General features: G+C 47.6%; 2 protein-coding genes across 2 annotated transcripts in view; both read left to right on the top strand.

Moving 5' to 3' along the window:
• LOC137801907 (heterogeneous nuclear ribonucleoprotein L-like) overlaps positions 1-9,558 on the top strand; it is a 24,678-nt gene extending 15,120 nt beyond the window's left edge. Inside the window, 7 exon segments of the mRNA XM_068599344.1 lie at positions 5,264-5,335; positions 5,572-5,789; positions 5,895-6,016; positions 7,023-7,224; positions 7,577-7,634; positions 7,936-8,034; positions 8,364-9,558. Coding sequence (XP_068455445.1) covers positions 5,264-5,335; positions 5,572-5,789; positions 5,895-6,016; positions 7,023-7,224; positions 7,577-7,634; positions 7,936-8,034; positions 8,364-8,419 — 827 coding nt within the window. The 3' untranslated portion in view covers positions 8,420-9,558.
• Positions 9,559-12,039: 2,481 nt separating this feature from the next.
• On the top strand, positions 12,040-17,072 carry cdk1 (cyclin dependent kinase 1). Its single transcript, XM_068599345.1, has 8 exons — positions 12,040-12,155; positions 12,672-12,714; positions 13,378-13,534; positions 13,675-13,798; positions 14,868-15,038; positions 15,142-15,305; positions 15,694-15,835; positions 16,809-17,072. The coding sequence occupies exons 2-8, from the start codon at positions 12,678-12,680 to the stop codon at positions 16,923-16,925; spliced, it is 912 nt and encodes a 303-aa protein (XP_068455446.1). The 5' UTR covers positions 12,040-12,155; positions 12,672-12,677; the 3' UTR covers positions 16,926-17,072.
• Positions 17,073-17,381: the final 309 nt, after the last annotated feature.

Raw genomic sequence — 17,381 nt, 5'->3', positions numbered from 1 at the left:
GTTAGACTCTGGTGATGCAACACGTCACACAGGTGACATCACCACCATGAGATCTCCTGCGTGTGAGGGGTCATGTGATCTACTTTAAAGAACACGCCTCCACACGCTGGAGATGTTCTCTGTGGCTCTGAAGTCATCACAGCAACACAAAAACACAACATTGTATAATAAGTGTTTCCACATTTTCTTCCACCCTTGAGGAACTCGAGTATGATGACACCTCTGACCCGACCAGCAGCAGTGTGTGTGTGTGCACGGCTGTGTGCGCAGCAGTGTGTGTGTGCACGGCTGTGTGCGCAGCAGTGTGTGTGTGCACGGCTGTGCGCGCAGCAGTGTGTGTGTGCACGGCTGTGTGCGCAGCAGTGTGTGTGTGCACGGCTGTGCGCGCAGCAGTGTGTGTGTGCACGGCTGTGTGCGCAGCAGTGTGTCTGCTGACTGGTCTGACTGGAAAGTCTGACTGTGATGAGCTGGAAGTTGAGCTCAGTTCATTCTTAATTTAATCAATTCATGAAATTAGATTCATCTCATGTGACATGAAAGATTGTTTGTAGCATCAGAACGAACCCTCTGGAGTTAATATATCATCATAGTGTACTATACTGTGTACTATATATCATCATAGTGTACTATACTGTGTACTATATATCATCATAGTGTACTATGCTGTGTACTATATATCATCATAGTGTACTATACTGTGTACTATATATCATCATAGTGTACTATGCTGTGTACTATATATCATAGTGTACTATACTGTGTACTTCATGATGTGGTTGACAGTATTGTGAACTGAGCTCAACTCTGTGATCGATGAAATATTCACAAAGTAAATGTACTACTGTGTTTTATTACTTCAATGGCGGCACATTGCAGGGACACAGACCGGGGAAGCTGTCACACACACTACACACACACTACACACACCCTACACACACACTACACACACACTACACACACACCCTACACACACACTACACACACACTACACACACACCCTACACACACACTACACACACACTACACACACACTACACACACACTACACACACCCTACACACACACTACACACACACTACACACACACTACACACACCCTACACACACACTACACACACACTACACACACCCTACACACACACTACACCGTGGAAATCTTTAGCCGCGCGTGAGCACCATTAGCACCATTAGCACCGTTAGCACCATTAGCGCCGTTAGCGCCGTTAGCTGCTCGTCGCCCCATGAGGAGCTCTGACTGGTGCTACTGCAGCTTTATTTTACACCGGGCTCTCGTAAATAATTCATTCATAAACACTCTAAACGTTTAGTTCTGAATGTGATGACTCAGTGAAACAAAGAGTCTCTGAGGCGAAGTCGAGCTGGATTCTGTAGCGTGAAGCAGCGGCTGCGTTGATGGAAAGTGATCTTCCTGAATGAGACAAAAGATGCAGGAAGTCTCCTCAGATAGCAGCGCCTGTGTGTCAGAGAAACTCTACACGTTGCATTGTGAGATTCAAGAGACGCCCCACATCGGATGTGTGTCGCTTCATGATGTGCAGGGACGGACACAACAGCAACGCAACGCCAAGCCGCAGCGCACAATACGGCTGCACAACACAACACAACACACGGCCGCTATATGTTGTGTTTTATGAGGCGAGTCTTCATGCTACCTGACTTCCAGTGTCCAGGATAGAATAACAGGGATCCTGTTTTCATCCTCCTCTCCATGTCACTCTCCTCCTCCTCTTCCTCCTCTTCCTCCTCCTCCTCAGCTCTTCCACCTTCCTACCCGCCTCCTCTCTGCTTCCCCTTCTTTCAGCCTCGCCGTCTTTTGAACACTCATCCTCTCGTCCTTCGCTCGCCCACTCTTCTCCCTCTCCCTTCTGGTCCACAATCCTCTCTTCATTTATCTCAAACCTTTCAAGAACAAAGCGCTTTACAGGAAGAAACCAGAAGGAAAAGTACGTAGGATATAAAACCAGATAGTATTCCTGCTCCACTGTGATTCACTTTCATATTCAGTGATTTGTGTCAGACCTTCTCTGGTAAATATAGCGCTCTTTTTATAGCCGTCGAGGTCGCCTTTTTTTTCCATATTTAAGAATCAGAGTGTCTGACGGTAAAGGACTGAAGGTCCCCATATTCATGGTCTAGATATTGAATTATTTGACGCTGTCAATCAGTGTCAACGTGTCCTTATAAACCCTTTCATACCCGCCGTAGAGCGCCGTGTTCCCAACACTGAATGCGGTCCATCAGCTTCTGTTTGCACGCGTGTGGTCTACACAGTCACGTCTGAAACCTTGTGATGCTTCATGGTTTAATGGTGGACGCACGCAGCAGCTCAGCCCTGTGTGATTTCCTCCTGGCTGCAGCGGCGTTCTGTCGGCGTCGTTCTCATGAAGCCGCTGAAGAGCTGCAGACGCGGCGAGTTCTCTCGCAGGAGACCTTTTATCTCCGTTTTGTTTTGTTTTTATTCTGAGCAGCGAAAGACGCTGACGAAGCACACGAAAGAATAAACGTTCAAAACGATCGCACGGTAAGAAAAGGATCTGCTCTCATGTCTAACGCGGCTCTTCCCTCACACCTGCGGCCGCCATGACGTCATTACATCACCTGGCTGGAGCGTCCGACATTAACATGAACGCCTTTCACTATATTTCACATATAGTTCCTACACCATTAGCATCATTCTGAATATTAATAGCATCTCCCTCCTCATGGCTGTGTGTGTGTGTGTGTGTGTGTGTGTGTGTGTGTGTGTGTGTGTGTGTGTGGGCGGGGGGGTTACTTCTCCCTTTTATCTCAGATAAAACAGGTCTGTGTCTTTTCAATGTGCCTCCATTGTGTTGCTTGTATATACTGCAGCATCAATGTGTTTGACAGCCACAGTTGTGATGTTTTTATCATTATGATGATGATGTAATGCAGGTGATGTTCATTCGTGCTGAGGGAGAAAAAAAGAAAACTTGATGCTTCACAGGTACTGTCTCTTTCATATCTCTGTTCACATGAGCTCTGTATCACTAAACCTCTGAATAAATCCACCTTAAAGCTGTTTATTTCTTATTTTCTCACCTCCATCATTACATTCATTACCAAGAAGTCTATTGGATGTATTACATTACCAGAGTGTGGGATCATTCACCATGAGTGTAGTTTATAGACAGTAATGTCATTTAAAATCATGGAGAATGCAGCCTGCGATCATCTGGATTCACAGCAATGAACTGTGACAAGTTATCAGGTTATGAAAGCATCCATAGGAATGTCTCCAATCCCTCCTGCAGCATCATCATCCTCTGTTGTCCATCCTTTTACTGGTATACTTGGAGGATGTTTTAAAGGGTCTAGATTTGCTGTTTTTGGGATCCAGTGTGTCAAGTTTGTGTGTCTCAGATCTCAGCTCTTAGCAGGTTGTAAACAATATTTGCAAAGGCCACAGGGCTGTGCCAGGATGTTGTTGTTGTCTTATGGACAGAATCTCCAGGCAAAGCCCTCTCTGCGTTCTGCAAATCATTCTGGCTTCTTTGACCTGTGACCTCTACGTAAAGATTAGTCCAATGAGTCGAGAAACAGGAGACAGACGTCCTCCTCCTGTGCAAAGGTGAAGCCAAAATAATCTGGATATGGCCGCTGCCATCTTGAGCTTCTGACGTCATTTTGAGCCAGAATCTGGAGATCCAGATGCACGAGCCAACCCCGAGCCCAGCTACAGCTTGTTCCTTAACTGACGTTAGCACCACGGTAGCTGTTTAGCTTGACAACACATCAACTAACCATAACATCTCTAAATATATACGCTGATCAAACTGACACATGTTCTGTTCCACAGACTCACGATTAGTGAAACACGATCTGCTGACACTGATGCAAACACATACAACCTTACTGTCAGTGGAAATGTTGCTAAGCTAGTTAGCGGCACAGTCAGTGACTGTATGAACCGTCAACTTACATTAATAATATCTTCATGTACAGTCTATGTTTGAAACAGACAGCCAGTGAAATCTCATCTGCGCGTTCCTACTCGACGTACGATTCCTAAGCACTCAATGCCACCACCGAGGTGGCACCAGCCACCAGGGTGCCACCGCCGAGGTGGCACCAGCCACCAGGGTGCCACCGCCGAGGTGGCACCAGCCACCAGGGTGCCACCGCCGAGGTGGCACCAGCCACCAGGGTGCCACCGCCGAGGTGGCACCAGCCACCAGGGTGCCACCGCCGAGGTGGCACCAGCCACCAGGGTGCCACCGCCGAGGTGGCACCAGCCACCAGGGTGCCACCACCGAGGTGGCATCAGCCACTAGGGTGCCACCACCGAGGTGGCATCAGGGTGCCACCACCGAGGTGGCATCAGCCACTAGGGTGCCACCACCGAGGTGGCATCAGCCACTAGGGTGCCACCACCGAGGTGGCATCAGCCACTAGGGTGCCACCACCGAGGTGGCATCAGCCACTAGGGTGCCACCACCGAGGTGGCATCAGCCACTAGGGTGCCACCACCGAGGTGGCATCAGCCACCAGGGTGCCACCACCGAGGTGGCATCAGCCACCAGGGTGCCACCACCAAGGTAGCATCAGCCACTAGGGTGCCACCACCGAGGTGGCATCAGCCACTAGGGTGCCACCACCGAGGTGGCATCAGCCACCAGGGTGCCACCACCAAGGTAGCATCAGCCACTAGGGTGCCACCACCGAGGTGGCATCAGCCACCAGGGTTCCACCAGCCACCAAGATGTTTTGGCTTCACTTTGGGGGGAACACTATGTCGTCTATCTTTAAATTCAACTTATGGTTCAGACCATCAGACATCAAACTTGGAGAGAAAATAAAGGTGAACAGTGACATTACTGCCCAAAGGGTCCTGTAGTTATCTAGATCTAGAGGTTATCTAGAGGTTATCCAGTTCCTAGAGGTTATCTATCTCCTAGAGGTTATCTATCTCCTAGAGGTTATCTAGAGGTACTTCTAGTTCCTAGAGGTTATCTATCTCCTAGAGGTTATGTAGAGGTACTTCTATCTCCTAGAGGTTATCTAGCTCCTAGAGGTTGCTGTAGATCCCTAGAGGGACACACTTGTTCTTGTTCTCCATTTTTACTTTGGAGTCTTCTGAACTATTAAAGACAAAGTCTACATCTATGAGCTATTGTGGACGCTGCACACAATCTAATAACCTGTGTGTTTGTGTGTGTGTGTGTGTGTGTGTGTGTGTGTGTGTGTGTGTGCGTGTGTGTGTGTGTGTGTGTGTGTGTTTCAGACCGTGGAAAGGGAAGGCAGAGGCAGGCCATCTTAGGAGAACACCCATCGTCCTACAGCGATAACGGCTATGGTAAGAAGCTGGTAACTGAATCTGCTGCCGAACACAAAGCAGCTACTTAGTTGACGGCGTGCTATACCTCTGAGGTGAAACCCGACACTCCCTCACCTACACACACATGCACCGAGCATCCTGCAAGGCTCTAGGGTCAGCCCAGGGTTTACCTTCACCTGCACCTCATATCAACTTCAGTTTAAGAGTCCGCTATCGGTGACATACCTCCCTGATTGACCTCTCGGCCTCCTCAGGGTCGCCCTGCCCCCTGCTGCCGCTGCCGGGCAACAGCAGGTACAAGCTGTCCTCGGCGGACGTCCCGGACATGGTGTCCTACCCGCTGCCCCAGTCCTCCTCCTCGTACTCGGCCCACACGCCCAGCTCCGTGGCCATGGTGAGCGGCCTCCACTCATCCAAGATGAACTGCACCCGCATCTTCAACCTCTTCTGCCTCTACGGCAACATCGAGAAGGTAGGCGCTCTGGAAGGCCTCGGTGGGGCTGGGAGGGGGGATTCGGGTGCAGGAATGACACGTGTGTGTGTGTGTGTGTGTGTGTGTGTGTGTGTGTGTTTCCAGGTCAAGTTCATGAAGAGTGTTCCCGGCACCGCGTTGGTGGAGATGGGAGACGAGTACGCTGTGGACAGAGCCATCACACACCTGAACAGCATCAAGGTGTTCGGCAAGAGACTCAATGTCTGGTGAGTAGAACAACACACACACACACACACACACACACACACACACACACACACACACACATTGTATTCTATTGTTTTTATTATTTGAGACTTTTCCTATCGTGTGTGTGATAAATAAGGCTTACTGTGTGTTAAACTGTTAATCGTTTCATTTATGCATAAAGAACTTAATTTCATTGTTTTGCTTTTGAAATGTGGAGATTTTTTGATTTTCATTAATAATACATTAAATAAAACAATAGCACTATGAAATTGTTATTAATTATTTATATTTCAAACAATGCTCGTGCACAATGGCACCATGTGTGCACAGTGGCACCAGGTGTGCACGTGCACGATGGCACCAGGTGTGCACGTGCACGAGGGCAGCAAGTGTGCTCGTGCACGCTGACAGCAGGTGTGCTCGTGCGCGCTGACAGCCGGTGTGCTCGTGCACGAGGGCAGCAGGTGTGCTCGTGCGCGCTGACAGCAGGTGTGCTCGTGCACGAGGGCAGCAGGTGTGCTCGTGCGCGCTGACAGCAGGTGTGCTCGTGCGCGCTGACAGCAGGTGTGCTCGTGCACGAGGGCAGCAGGTGTGCTCGTGCGCGCTGGCAGCAGGTGTGCTCGTGCACGAGGGCAGCAGGTGTGCTCGTGCGCGCAGACAACGCGCTGACAGCAGGTGTGCTCGTGCACGAGGGCAGCAGGTGTCCTCGTGCGCGCTGACAGCGCGCTGACAGCAGGTGTGCTCGTGCGCGCTGACAGCAGGTGTGCTCGTGCGCGCTGACAGCAGGTGTGCTCGTGCACGAGGGCAGCAGGTGTGCTCGTGCACGAGGGCAGCAGGTGTGCTCGTGCGCGAGGGCAGCAGGTGTGCTCGTGCACGAGGGCAGCAGGTGTGCTCGTGCGCGCTGACAGCAGGTGTGCTCGTGCGCGCTGGCAGCAGGTGTGCTCGTGCGCGCTGACAGCAGGTGTGCTCGTGCACGAGGGCAGCAGGTGTGCTCGTGCGCGCTGACAGCCTCTCTCTCTGCAGCGTGTCCAAGCAGCACGCCGTCATCCCCAGCCAGGTGTTCGAGCTGGAGGACGGCAGCAGCAGCTACAAGGACTTCGCCATGACGAGGAACAACCGCTTCAGCAGCGCCGGCCAGGCCTCCAAGAACATCATCCAGCCTCCGTCTGCAGTGCTGCACTACTACAACGTCCCGCCCTGCATCTCACAGGAGCAGCTGCTGAGGGTACGAGTCCGTCTGCTGCCTGCAGGGCGCAGTCCAGAGCCCTGTGGCCGCTCTGCAGTATTCTGTTGCTTTATGGAATATGGGCTTATTTGCTAACCTCTATAACAAGTCCTCAGTTCCCCAATATAATAACAATTATATGTATTATTCTTCACACTGTCTGATGTTCAGCATCCACTTATTTGTCAATTTACACATATTATGATAATATATTGTTCTTTATCATCAAGACAAATGAGCATGTTATAGGCAGATGAAAGCCTACATGTCTTTAATGTGTGTGTGTGTGTGTGTGTGTGTGTGCGTGTGTGTGTGTGTGTGTGTGTGTGTGTGTGTGTGTGTGTTTTGGCAGCTGTGTACGGAGCATGACGTGCCTGGCTTCGTCAAATTCAAGATGTTTGATGCCAAACGTAAGTAGAACTTTAAACAAGCGCTCGTTAGATCAAATTTATCATTAATATTATTAATTTTTAAACAGAATATGAAAGTCAGATTAGATTTATCATTTATAATATATATATTTAAAATGTATATTTAAGCCTGTGTTTAAGCCCCCGGTCCTGGGACCCTTGGTCCTGGAGCCCCTGGACCTCGGGCGCCTGTTCTCCTGGTCCTTGGGTCCCTGGTCCCCTGGTCCCCTGGTCCTCGGGCCCCGGCCTGAGGCCCCTTCAGAGTCCTGTTTGCTGTGACTTCCTGCTTCTGTCCCCTCAGCCTCCTCCAAGACCATCTCCGGCTTGTTGGAGTTTGACAGTAAGACGGAGGCGGTGGAGGTCCTGACGGTGCTCAACCACTACCAGATCAGGATACCCAGTGAGTCTGGAGACCCTGCGTCCTGCCACGTCCTCTCTGTGCAGACCTCACACAGGAACATCCAACACGCTTCCCATAGTCCTGATACTTCCTGCTAGTATTGCAACGTGTCTCAAACAGTCCTGTAGGAACACACAACAGACACACACAACAGACACACACTGACCTCAGCGTGATGTTTCATTTGAAGACAAGATGCTATTCATCATCATGTCACACATGCAGAGAGGAACAGCTTCTGGTATCCCATAAATACACAATACAGAGCTGAAACGTGTGTGTGTGTGTGTGTGTGTGTGTGTGTGTGTGTGTGTCTGTGTGTGTTTCAGATGGGTCCAACCCGTACACCCTGAAGCTGTGTTTCTCCACCTCGTCTCATCTATAAGAAGCTGCAGAGCACAAGAAGAGCCGATGATGGACGACCTCTGACCCGGGAGAGGGAGGCGGGCCATGAGAGACAGACTCACACACGAGTGGAGGAGAGGAGAGGAGAGGAGAGAGGGAGAGAGAGTGAGAGAGAGAGGGAGAGAGAGAGAGAGAGAGAGAGAGAGAGAGAGAGAGAGAGAGAGAGAGAGAGAGAGAGAGAGAGAGAGAGAGTGAGAGAGAGAGAGAGGGAGGGAGAGAGAGAGAGTTGTGGCCTTTAAAAGGAGGTGAAGATGGAAGGAGACGCGTTAAGGAGAGTGAGGACATTGTCACTGTCTCCAGACTCAACTCATCAGGCGCACAGCCATCAACCCACCGGCCAATCACAGCGCAGCAAGCTGACGGACTGAAAGACTCGAACAGTGACACACACACGCAAACGCACACAAACGCATACAGACACAAACACACACACACAGACACACACACACACACACACACACACACACACACACACACACACACACAGACACACACACACACACACACTAAGATCCTCGTGCGTTCACATGGTGACTAGAATAATATTGTGATGTTTAAGCAGTGAATGAATATGTTGTGTTGTTTTAAATCGTCATTGAGCTTTTACAGTAAATGTGGGTCTGGTTTCATCACAAGTTTTCATTAGTGCCACATGACCTTTGATGACCTTTGCCCTGGCCAGAGGGCAGCCACTCCACCAGTGAGACACCCTCACTGCTGATCCATGTTAAGTTAGCAGTGGATGCTCATGGTCCCCAGAGGAAGACCTTGCTGTCGCGCCATGAGGTCACACCATCCAGAGCATGACACCTGGACACCAACAGCAGGGGCCAAGACATCTAATGCCTTGAATATTCACACTTCCAATTCAAATGGTTTCTTTCAGCATTTCATTTGAACCCACACATATAATATCAATCTCTAATGGGCAGATACTGAGCACATTCATTGTCCTCTGAGGAGATCTTCTCTACATCCTGGACACTGCATGACCTCCCATCAGCACCTCAGGCCAACATGCATCGAAATACTTCTCAGATTGTCATTCATGTTCCCACAGGGATGAACCCGTTACTGCACTGAGGAAAGAGAGAGAGAGAGTGAGAGAGAGAGAGAGAGGGAGAGGGTGAGGGAGAGGGAGAGAGAGAGAGAGAGAGAGAGAGAGAGAGAGAGAGAGGGGGGGAGAGAGAGATGGCAGAGACAGTGCTGCTAACAGTGCTAAAACTTTACTGCAACAGTACTAACAGTGCTAACAGTTTACTGCTAACAGTGCTAACAGTTTACTGCTAACAGTGCTAACAGTCTACTGCTAACAGTCTCCTGCAACAGTGCTAACAGTCTCCTGCAACAGTGCTAACACTTTACTGCTAACAGTGCTAACAGTCTCCTGCAACAGTGCTAACACTTTACTGCTAACAGTGCTAACAGTTTACACATCGCGGGGTCTACACTCTAAGAAATAAAGCTGCTAACCAGAACCACGGCTCTCTGACCTCCAGAGAGACGTGAACACACAAAAGATCCTCCATCTTTTACCGCTTTCAGCAGTTCTTGAAGAACTCTTTCTTCCAAACAGGATGAACAGGGTTCTTAATGAAACCCTTAATCTGACTTACTCTTTCTTCTGGGTGGAACCTTCTGCGCTGGGCTCACAGGGGTCAGCGCTGCGTCCACACGACTACGTTTCCACTTTCAAACACATTGTTTGCTACGTCCACGCTGCTCCTGTCATCATATAATCCAGTTCAACTTTGATTTGTAGGTCTTCTTGACAGGAAGGGAAAGAAAGACCTGCAGCTTGTAATTAAGCATGAAAATGATATTTATTTGTGTTATTTGAGATGTTTCCTGTCATGTCTATAGAGGACAATCTTAAGTATCAAGCAATCTTTTATTATTGAAGAGTACAATAAAACTCTGTTGTATTTCTACTTCCTGTTTACGCCGGCAGCCGCATGCCCGTGCACGTGAATGTGCACGTGAATAGTCATGTGGTTTAAAAGGGAAACGTATCCGTGTGGATGTCACCTTTTAAATGCTCCTGCAATATCACACACACACACACACACACTGCTCTTTAAAAAGGGGCTTGCACAACTCCTGCAGGCTCTGCACGTCCGTAGAAACAGGAAGTCGCTCTCCAGTTTGGGTATTAACTGACCTCCAGACTCACTTCCATCATTTCCATCTTAGTCGTACCCTCAAGGTTTCACCTCTTTCAAACATAGATATATACCTATTTGCACTGCGCATGGAAAGCTACTGCAATTACATCATATTTAAGTGTCTTATTTTTATAATATACTGCTCATACAGGATTGTTGTTTCTTTTGGGTGTATTTTGCATCACATATGTGAATTAATAGGCGACCTGTGCTGATCGGACCCGTGGCCTCAAGCTTTTGTACATAACGTGTAAATAAGGAAAAGCTATGAAGCGTTTTGACAGATGAATCTCACTCAGTCTGCGGTTTAAATTATTGCTCATTTCGATGTTGTTTGTACGTCTCTTGCCGCACTTGACTCTTAAAGTATTTCTAAGGTTTTATTTATTCCTTTTAAAGTTTTGTAAGCCTTTAAGGGGTTTGATACACGAGGGCTGTTACTCTGAACCCCATGTGAGCTTTTCCTCACGGGGCTGACGGTACGAGGCCGATCCAGATGTTTCTCTTGAGTTGGAGGCTGTGAAGGTTTAGTGTTGTGAGTAGTCTGTAGTCGCTAACAGGAAACATAGAACTAGTAGAGTTTCATTCATTTAAGAATCCCTGTGGTTTTACATTATATGTACACATCCAAATGTAATAAAGTCCGGTTTGCAGTCTGCAGACAGATCCACTCAGACGTCTCTCGTTGCTCTTCATTCACAGACGAACCAAGAAGACGCCTGTTTATTTGTTTTTAAACTTTCCACTAAGACTTTTCCTCCATCAGTCAAAGTGTTACTGTTCATTATTCAGGCAGTTTATATCGGAGCAGCAGTTATCATGGCCACAGCTCAGTGTAAAGTAAAAAATGTAATGTAATGTAAACTATAATTCTATGTTCAAGACATTACTGTAATGTTTTAACAGTCAGTGATGAATTCATCCTTTAAAGACAGAATCAGAAGATCTGCATTCAAAATATTAATTAAGTAAGTATTAGCATAAGTTGTACAGTAGACACACATGTATCATAGGAAACAAGACAAACCCATAGACAAAAAGAAGGGAAAGACACAAATGTATCTTTAACAGGAAAACATCAGGATTATGCTCCAACTTTTCAGACAAGAAGATGAGAGAAGTGGGCTTCTGGGCAACCCAACAGCTCTGCCTGACCCTACAGGGTGCCATTATAATGGAGAGAAATGCACTATTATGGATGGCTTATATAGACACGTCCATGCCATGCTGTCCCTCCGCAACACATTCTACTGATTATAATACTACAATCAACGCGTAAAGCTTTTACAGTACTGTGAAGAAGAAGGCGCTCCTTGCCTGGGAGACAGAACTCGGGGCGGTAATATGAACAACTCCTGCCGCTTTGGCTCCCGCTCAGCCCACGTGTCAGCTTCCCGCTCCCTGATTGGAGGGTTTTGAACCGCAGCGCACGAGCTCATTGGTCTGTTTTGAACCGCTGCTTTCCTGCGGCCGATTCAAAAGAGTCTGTCACCATTCCAGCGGCAGTGTGAGCACGGACAGTACGCACGCTACCAAACGAGGCGCTGTCAGGTAACGCTGCTTATATTCTGTTTTTCCCACAGGCTGGGACGTGAAGTTAAAGACGTGTTGGCGTAGTTGAGAAGCTGCCCCGTTAAATCCGGACAGGAAAGCCGGTCCGCTGCCGCTATGAACCGAGACGAGTGACGTTGACTGGGCGAGCTTCAGCTAAGCTAACGTCGCTTGATTGAAACGGAACAAGTCTAGCTAACCTCGCGTTATCCTTCCACCTCTCCGGGGCTTACGGGCAGAAAACACACGTGAATAGTTGTTAGCTGGCCCAAAGAGACGAGCCTCGTTATTGCCACGTTAAGTCGGCCTGCTCGTCACCGGGTCAAACGCCTGTGATGTAACCTCAGCTAGCTAAGTGGTTAACGGTTAGGTGAACGGTAAAGTAAAGCAACTGTAACTTCATGTTAATAACACGGACGTCCTCTGAGAGGAGGCTTAAGTTAATCACAGCTAACACATGGAAACCCCGAAGCTGATGAAAGACTGACATGATGGCGTTTTTGTTTCTTTCCACAGGCAATAATGGAGGACTACCTGAAGATAGAGAAGATTGGAGAAGGTTGGTCTCATTGTCTCCATTGTTTTCCTCGTTGATTCAAGCTGCTCCTCTTCCTGTGTGAGTGCAGGTCTTAACAGACTGGTTGTGGTCTTCATGCAGAACACTATGAGCCTTGTAGTAACTCCTGGTATACAGGTTTAAGTAAAAGTAAAAGTGTAGTTTCAGTGCTTTACACTGCGAGTTTGACATCAGAAAATTACATTTCTATCAAAACATCTACACAAAACTACTAAACAGTTCAAAGTTTCGCATTACAGCAGCAATGAGCCCCCAAATTAAACAAAGTATTTCTGTTTCTGCTGCTATTTAATTTCAATATTGTTTTATAAAGTCTTAACTGCATGGCCTAAATGCTCACCTCATATATATGTGTGCGTCTGTACATGTGTAAAGCAAAGATCATGTTCATACTGCTCATGGCAGATGAGCCCATGTGTTACTGTGTAAATGGGATGTGTTCATCTGTAATTCTACTATTAAGATGTAACAAACCAAACATGCAGAAATGGTGAAACATTGCTTTCTGTGCCGAGAAACCATGAGCAACTGTAGTGTTTAACTATGATGTGCAATGCACATGCAGTGGAATGTATTAGAGATGTGCTCAAGCCATATTCTAGTTTTATTTAAAGAAATAACTGTGCGTTCCTCTGCTGGCTGCAGGTACCTATGGGGTGGTGTATAAGGGCCGGCACAAGGCCACAGGCCAGATCGTGGCGATGAAGAAGATCCGTCTGGAGAGTGAAGAGGAGGGCGTTCCCAGCACGGCGGTCAGAGAGGTCTCTCTGCTTCAGGAGCTCAAGCATCCCAACGTCGTACGGTACGCACGCTCTGGGGCGACGGTAAACCCTCAGGGTCCAACAGTGTAAAGAGATTTTCCATCTTATTTCTGTGTGTACACACACACACACACACACAGAGCGAATATGGACTTAGCTATTTGTTGTGTTTGATTCCCAGACTCCTGGATGTGCTGATGCAGGAGTCTCGTCTCTACCTCATCTTTGAGTTCCTGTCCATGGACCTGAAGAAGTACCTGGACTCCATCCCCTCTGGCCAGTACATGGACCCGATGCTGGTCAAGGTAACTGTGCTTCATCTCAGCAGTTCATCTCGGGGTCTAAGTGTGACAGTTGTATCACTGCTGTTTGTCATAAAGGAGCCAAACAGTGAAGGACTTTGCCTATTAGCTATAATATCATAACTTCCTACAGACCAAGGAAGACTGATTATGAGATGGTAAGACAATGGAATATGCTCCTGTAGAAGCCACAAGTCTATATGACATTCACTTCTCTTAGTTTTATCAGCACGTTGTCTTGAAGAGGTACGACATTACCCACAATCCTCAAGTGGGACAGTCGCGTCTCTGATTTGGGGAGCTGGTCAGCGTACGTGCCGCTTCGTGTCCTAAACGGGATCCACGCGGCAGCTCGTCTACTAACTTGCTCTGATATTCTGAAAGCATCCAAGGCAGAATAAAGGAATAAACCCAGAATAAATGCATGCAGTAGCTCCAGGAGAGTTAACAGACTTTAAAACTGTGGCCCAGCCTCTTCCGTTGTTGGAACCGATATTCCACCAGCAGACCCCGATGGTGTAAGAGCCTGCAGTTGATCCCTACAGGAACACACACACCCCTCTGTTGAAATGAACAGCAGGAGAGCTAGTAACAGTAATGGCTAACACGCAGAGGTTTCATTACATTACAATGCGTTCAAACATCTTAAACGATATCTATCTGCCACTTAAGACCGTCACTTTAAGTTTATGCTGCATTTGCAGTCATCGGTTAATGTCCTTCCAGAGCTCGACCCGCCCGACAGCAGAAGCTCTTTGAGCTCTCTGTGACGCGACGTGAGATTCTCTCTGTGATGAAGCCGCCCCTATCCTCGCCCCTTTTCACATTAACTTAACTTTTTTAAATGAAAGCTGACTTAAAGTGTCTGTCCCCAGGCGATTTTATGTCTAAAGCTACTTTTATATCCATAAATCCTACTTTTTAACCAATAATTGGGCTTAGCGCGGATCTTTTCAGAAACCTCATATCATTTGAAGATAAAACGATTAACCAAAAGTCCTGTCAGACCCTTTTCATGAGTCAGTGTCTCAGCTCTAAGCGTGTGTCCGTGTCGTGACCCTTCTGTCTTCAGAGCTACCTGTACCAGATCCTAGAGGGCATCTACTTCTGTCACTGCCGTCGAGTCCTCCACCGGGACTTGAAGCCCCAGAACCTCCTGATCGACAACAAAGGAGTGATCAAACTGGCCGACTTTGGCCTCGCCCGGGCCTTCGGTGTTCCTGTCAGGGTCTACACCCACGAGGTGAGCGTGCATCAGAGGCTCATGGGCGTATTTGTTTCGCATCATTAACCCTCAGGGCTCTGAAATGACCGCTGAGCTGCATGAACCCCTCGTGTGTCTGCAGGTGGTGACTCTTTGGTACCGAGCTCCAGAGGTGCTCCTGGGTTCACCCCGGTACTCGACCCCCGTGGACGTGTGGAGCACCGGCACCATCTTCGCTGAGCTCGCCACGAAGAAGCCTCTGTTCCATGGGGACTCTGAGATAGACCAGCTCTTCAGGATCTTCAGGTAAACCCGTGATAACTGACTGATAGAACGATGCCAAACTGGAAGCATGTGGGCTCTAAGCCAATAGTGATGAATCCTTACGTGATGTCTCTGGCCCAAGCTGCTACATTCAGCACCACTGTGCACATTGTTACCAGTTCACATTAGCCATTAGTTCATTTTTTAACACCACCATTTTGCTTGTCACGAGGTGGCTAATGCCAGCACTAAGCTCCTCCCCTTAGTCAGCAGGTGCCTCAACTAGTCTAAACTTTACAGCAGTATACATGTGAATAACTGAGCCTCTGCTTGTCCCTCTTCTCCTCATCGTGTCCTTAAATATTATTTGCTATAAGCTCCTGGTCCCTTGAGGCTCCTCTTTGACTGCTTCTGTCTCTCTGCTCTTCAGGACTCTGGGGACCCCGAACAATGACGTGTGGCCTGAAGTAGAGAGCCTCCCGGACTACAAGAACACCTTCCCCAAATGGAAGTCTGGCAACCTGTCTTCAATGGTGAAGAACCTGGATAAGAACGGCCTGGACCTGCTGGCGGTGAGGACCGAGTGAACACAGGGATTCAGACTTTTCTGATTAATATCAGGAGATCGATTGAATTGATTTGCCATACCTCAGACTCCAGGCTTCTACTGGTTGTGTGCATCCTGTCTAGCATGATTACAAACATGCCGTCAGTCGCCTAGTTGATGAAAATGTTAGCAAATGCGTCACAACGGGAGGGTCACATGGTCCAGGTCTCTAGTGACCATCAGAGGAGGGTCACATGGTCCAGGTCTCTAGTGACCATCAGAGGAGGGTCACATGGTCCAGGTCTCTAGTGACCGTCAGAGGAGGGTCACATGGTCCAGGTCTCTAGTGACCATCAGAGGAGGGTCACATGGTCCAGGTCTCTAGTGACCATCAGAGGAGGGTCACATGGTCCAGGTCTCTAGTGACCGTCAGAGGAGGGTCACATGGTCCAGGTCTCTAGTGACCGTCAGAGGAGGGTCACATGGTCCGTCTATTTGATTTTTGAGATCTAGTGGATCCTGTTAAAGTTTCATTGTGAACAGGAGAGCTAGTAATGCTAACAGCACTGGTGCTAACTGCTAGCACACAGAGGTTCCTTCATGATTCAGGCTCTGTTCAGTAAAGTACGTTCTAACGCTGCGTTTCACAAGGTTGCATTTGAACACACCATGGTGGTATTCTGTGAGATTTGTATAAATCCAGTTTTATGTTTTCACAGCAACAAAATAGATATCAGGGAAGAACTAAGAGCAGTTTAACTTAACACTAGCGCCATGCAGTTGTTTTAATTTATTATGAATGAGACTGTTATTTTATTCAATCCATACACATCCCATATTTAATTATCTAATATTTGAATAGTGTTTTTATGCAGATAACCCTCCAGATGACTAACAAAGTAGGATGACATGTGTCATTGTTCATGGTTTACACTGACTTTGGGAATGTTTGAATAATTCTTGAATTGAATCCTTCTTCTCCTCCTCTTGCGCTGTAGAAAATGCTGATCTACAATCCCCCCAAGAGGATCTCGGCCCGCGAGGCCATGACCCACGCCTACTTTGACGACCTGGACAAATCCACCCTGCCCGCCGCCAGCATCAACAAGATCTAGAGCGCACACCAACGCATATTCATAACCATTGTGAATTCTCATTCTGTAAATACTTGTGTGTAATAATTGTTGTAGACCTTTTTTAGTTACGTTTTGTCTTTCAACAACGTCTTTTCAATAAAACTGCACTTTCTGTGAATCTCAAAACTTTTCTCATTTTTCTTTCCACAACATTTGCATTTAATTTCAGACGAGCTCAAACGAAATGACATGTTTGAATGTTTATTATGTCTGATCCATCCAGGCCAGACTGAGAATACTCACGATAGTTGTTAAAACCAAACACTTTACTATAATGCACGTGAAAGATGAGAACTTAATTTTTTTATACTTGATATTTCATTTAGTGTTTTTTTTTCAGTTCAACAAAAAATAAGACACTCGAGGGTTAATAAACTAACCATGTGTGTCACAGAAAAAGCAGGTAAATGAGTAAAAAATAAATATATATTAAAC

The sequence above is a fragment of the Clinocottus analis genome, unplaced genomic scaffold (genome assembly GCF_023055335.1).
Source record: "Clinocottus analis isolate CAN_PGR_092001 unplaced genomic scaffold, fCliAna1.0.p SCAF_46, whole genome shotgun sequence".
Classification (NCBI taxonomy): Eukaryota; Metazoa; Chordata; class Actinopteri; order Perciformes; family Cottidae; genus Clinocottus; species Clinocottus analis.
Note: the sequence above shows the minus strand (reverse complement) of the source record. Positions and strands in the feature narration are given on the sequence as shown.

Coding starts and splice junctions, on each gene's coding strand:
- cdk1 (XM_068599345.1), top strand. CDS start 12,678: ATGGAGGACTACCTGAAGATAGAGAAGATTGGAGAAG. Junction 13,799..14,867: donor TGGACCCGATGCTGGTCAAG/GTAACTGTGCTT, acceptor TTCTGTCTTCAG/AGCTACCTGTACCAGATCCT. Junction 15,039..15,141: donor TCAGGGTCTACACCCACGAG/GTGAGCGTGCAT, acceptor GTGTGTCTGCAG/GTGGTGACTCTTTGGTACCG.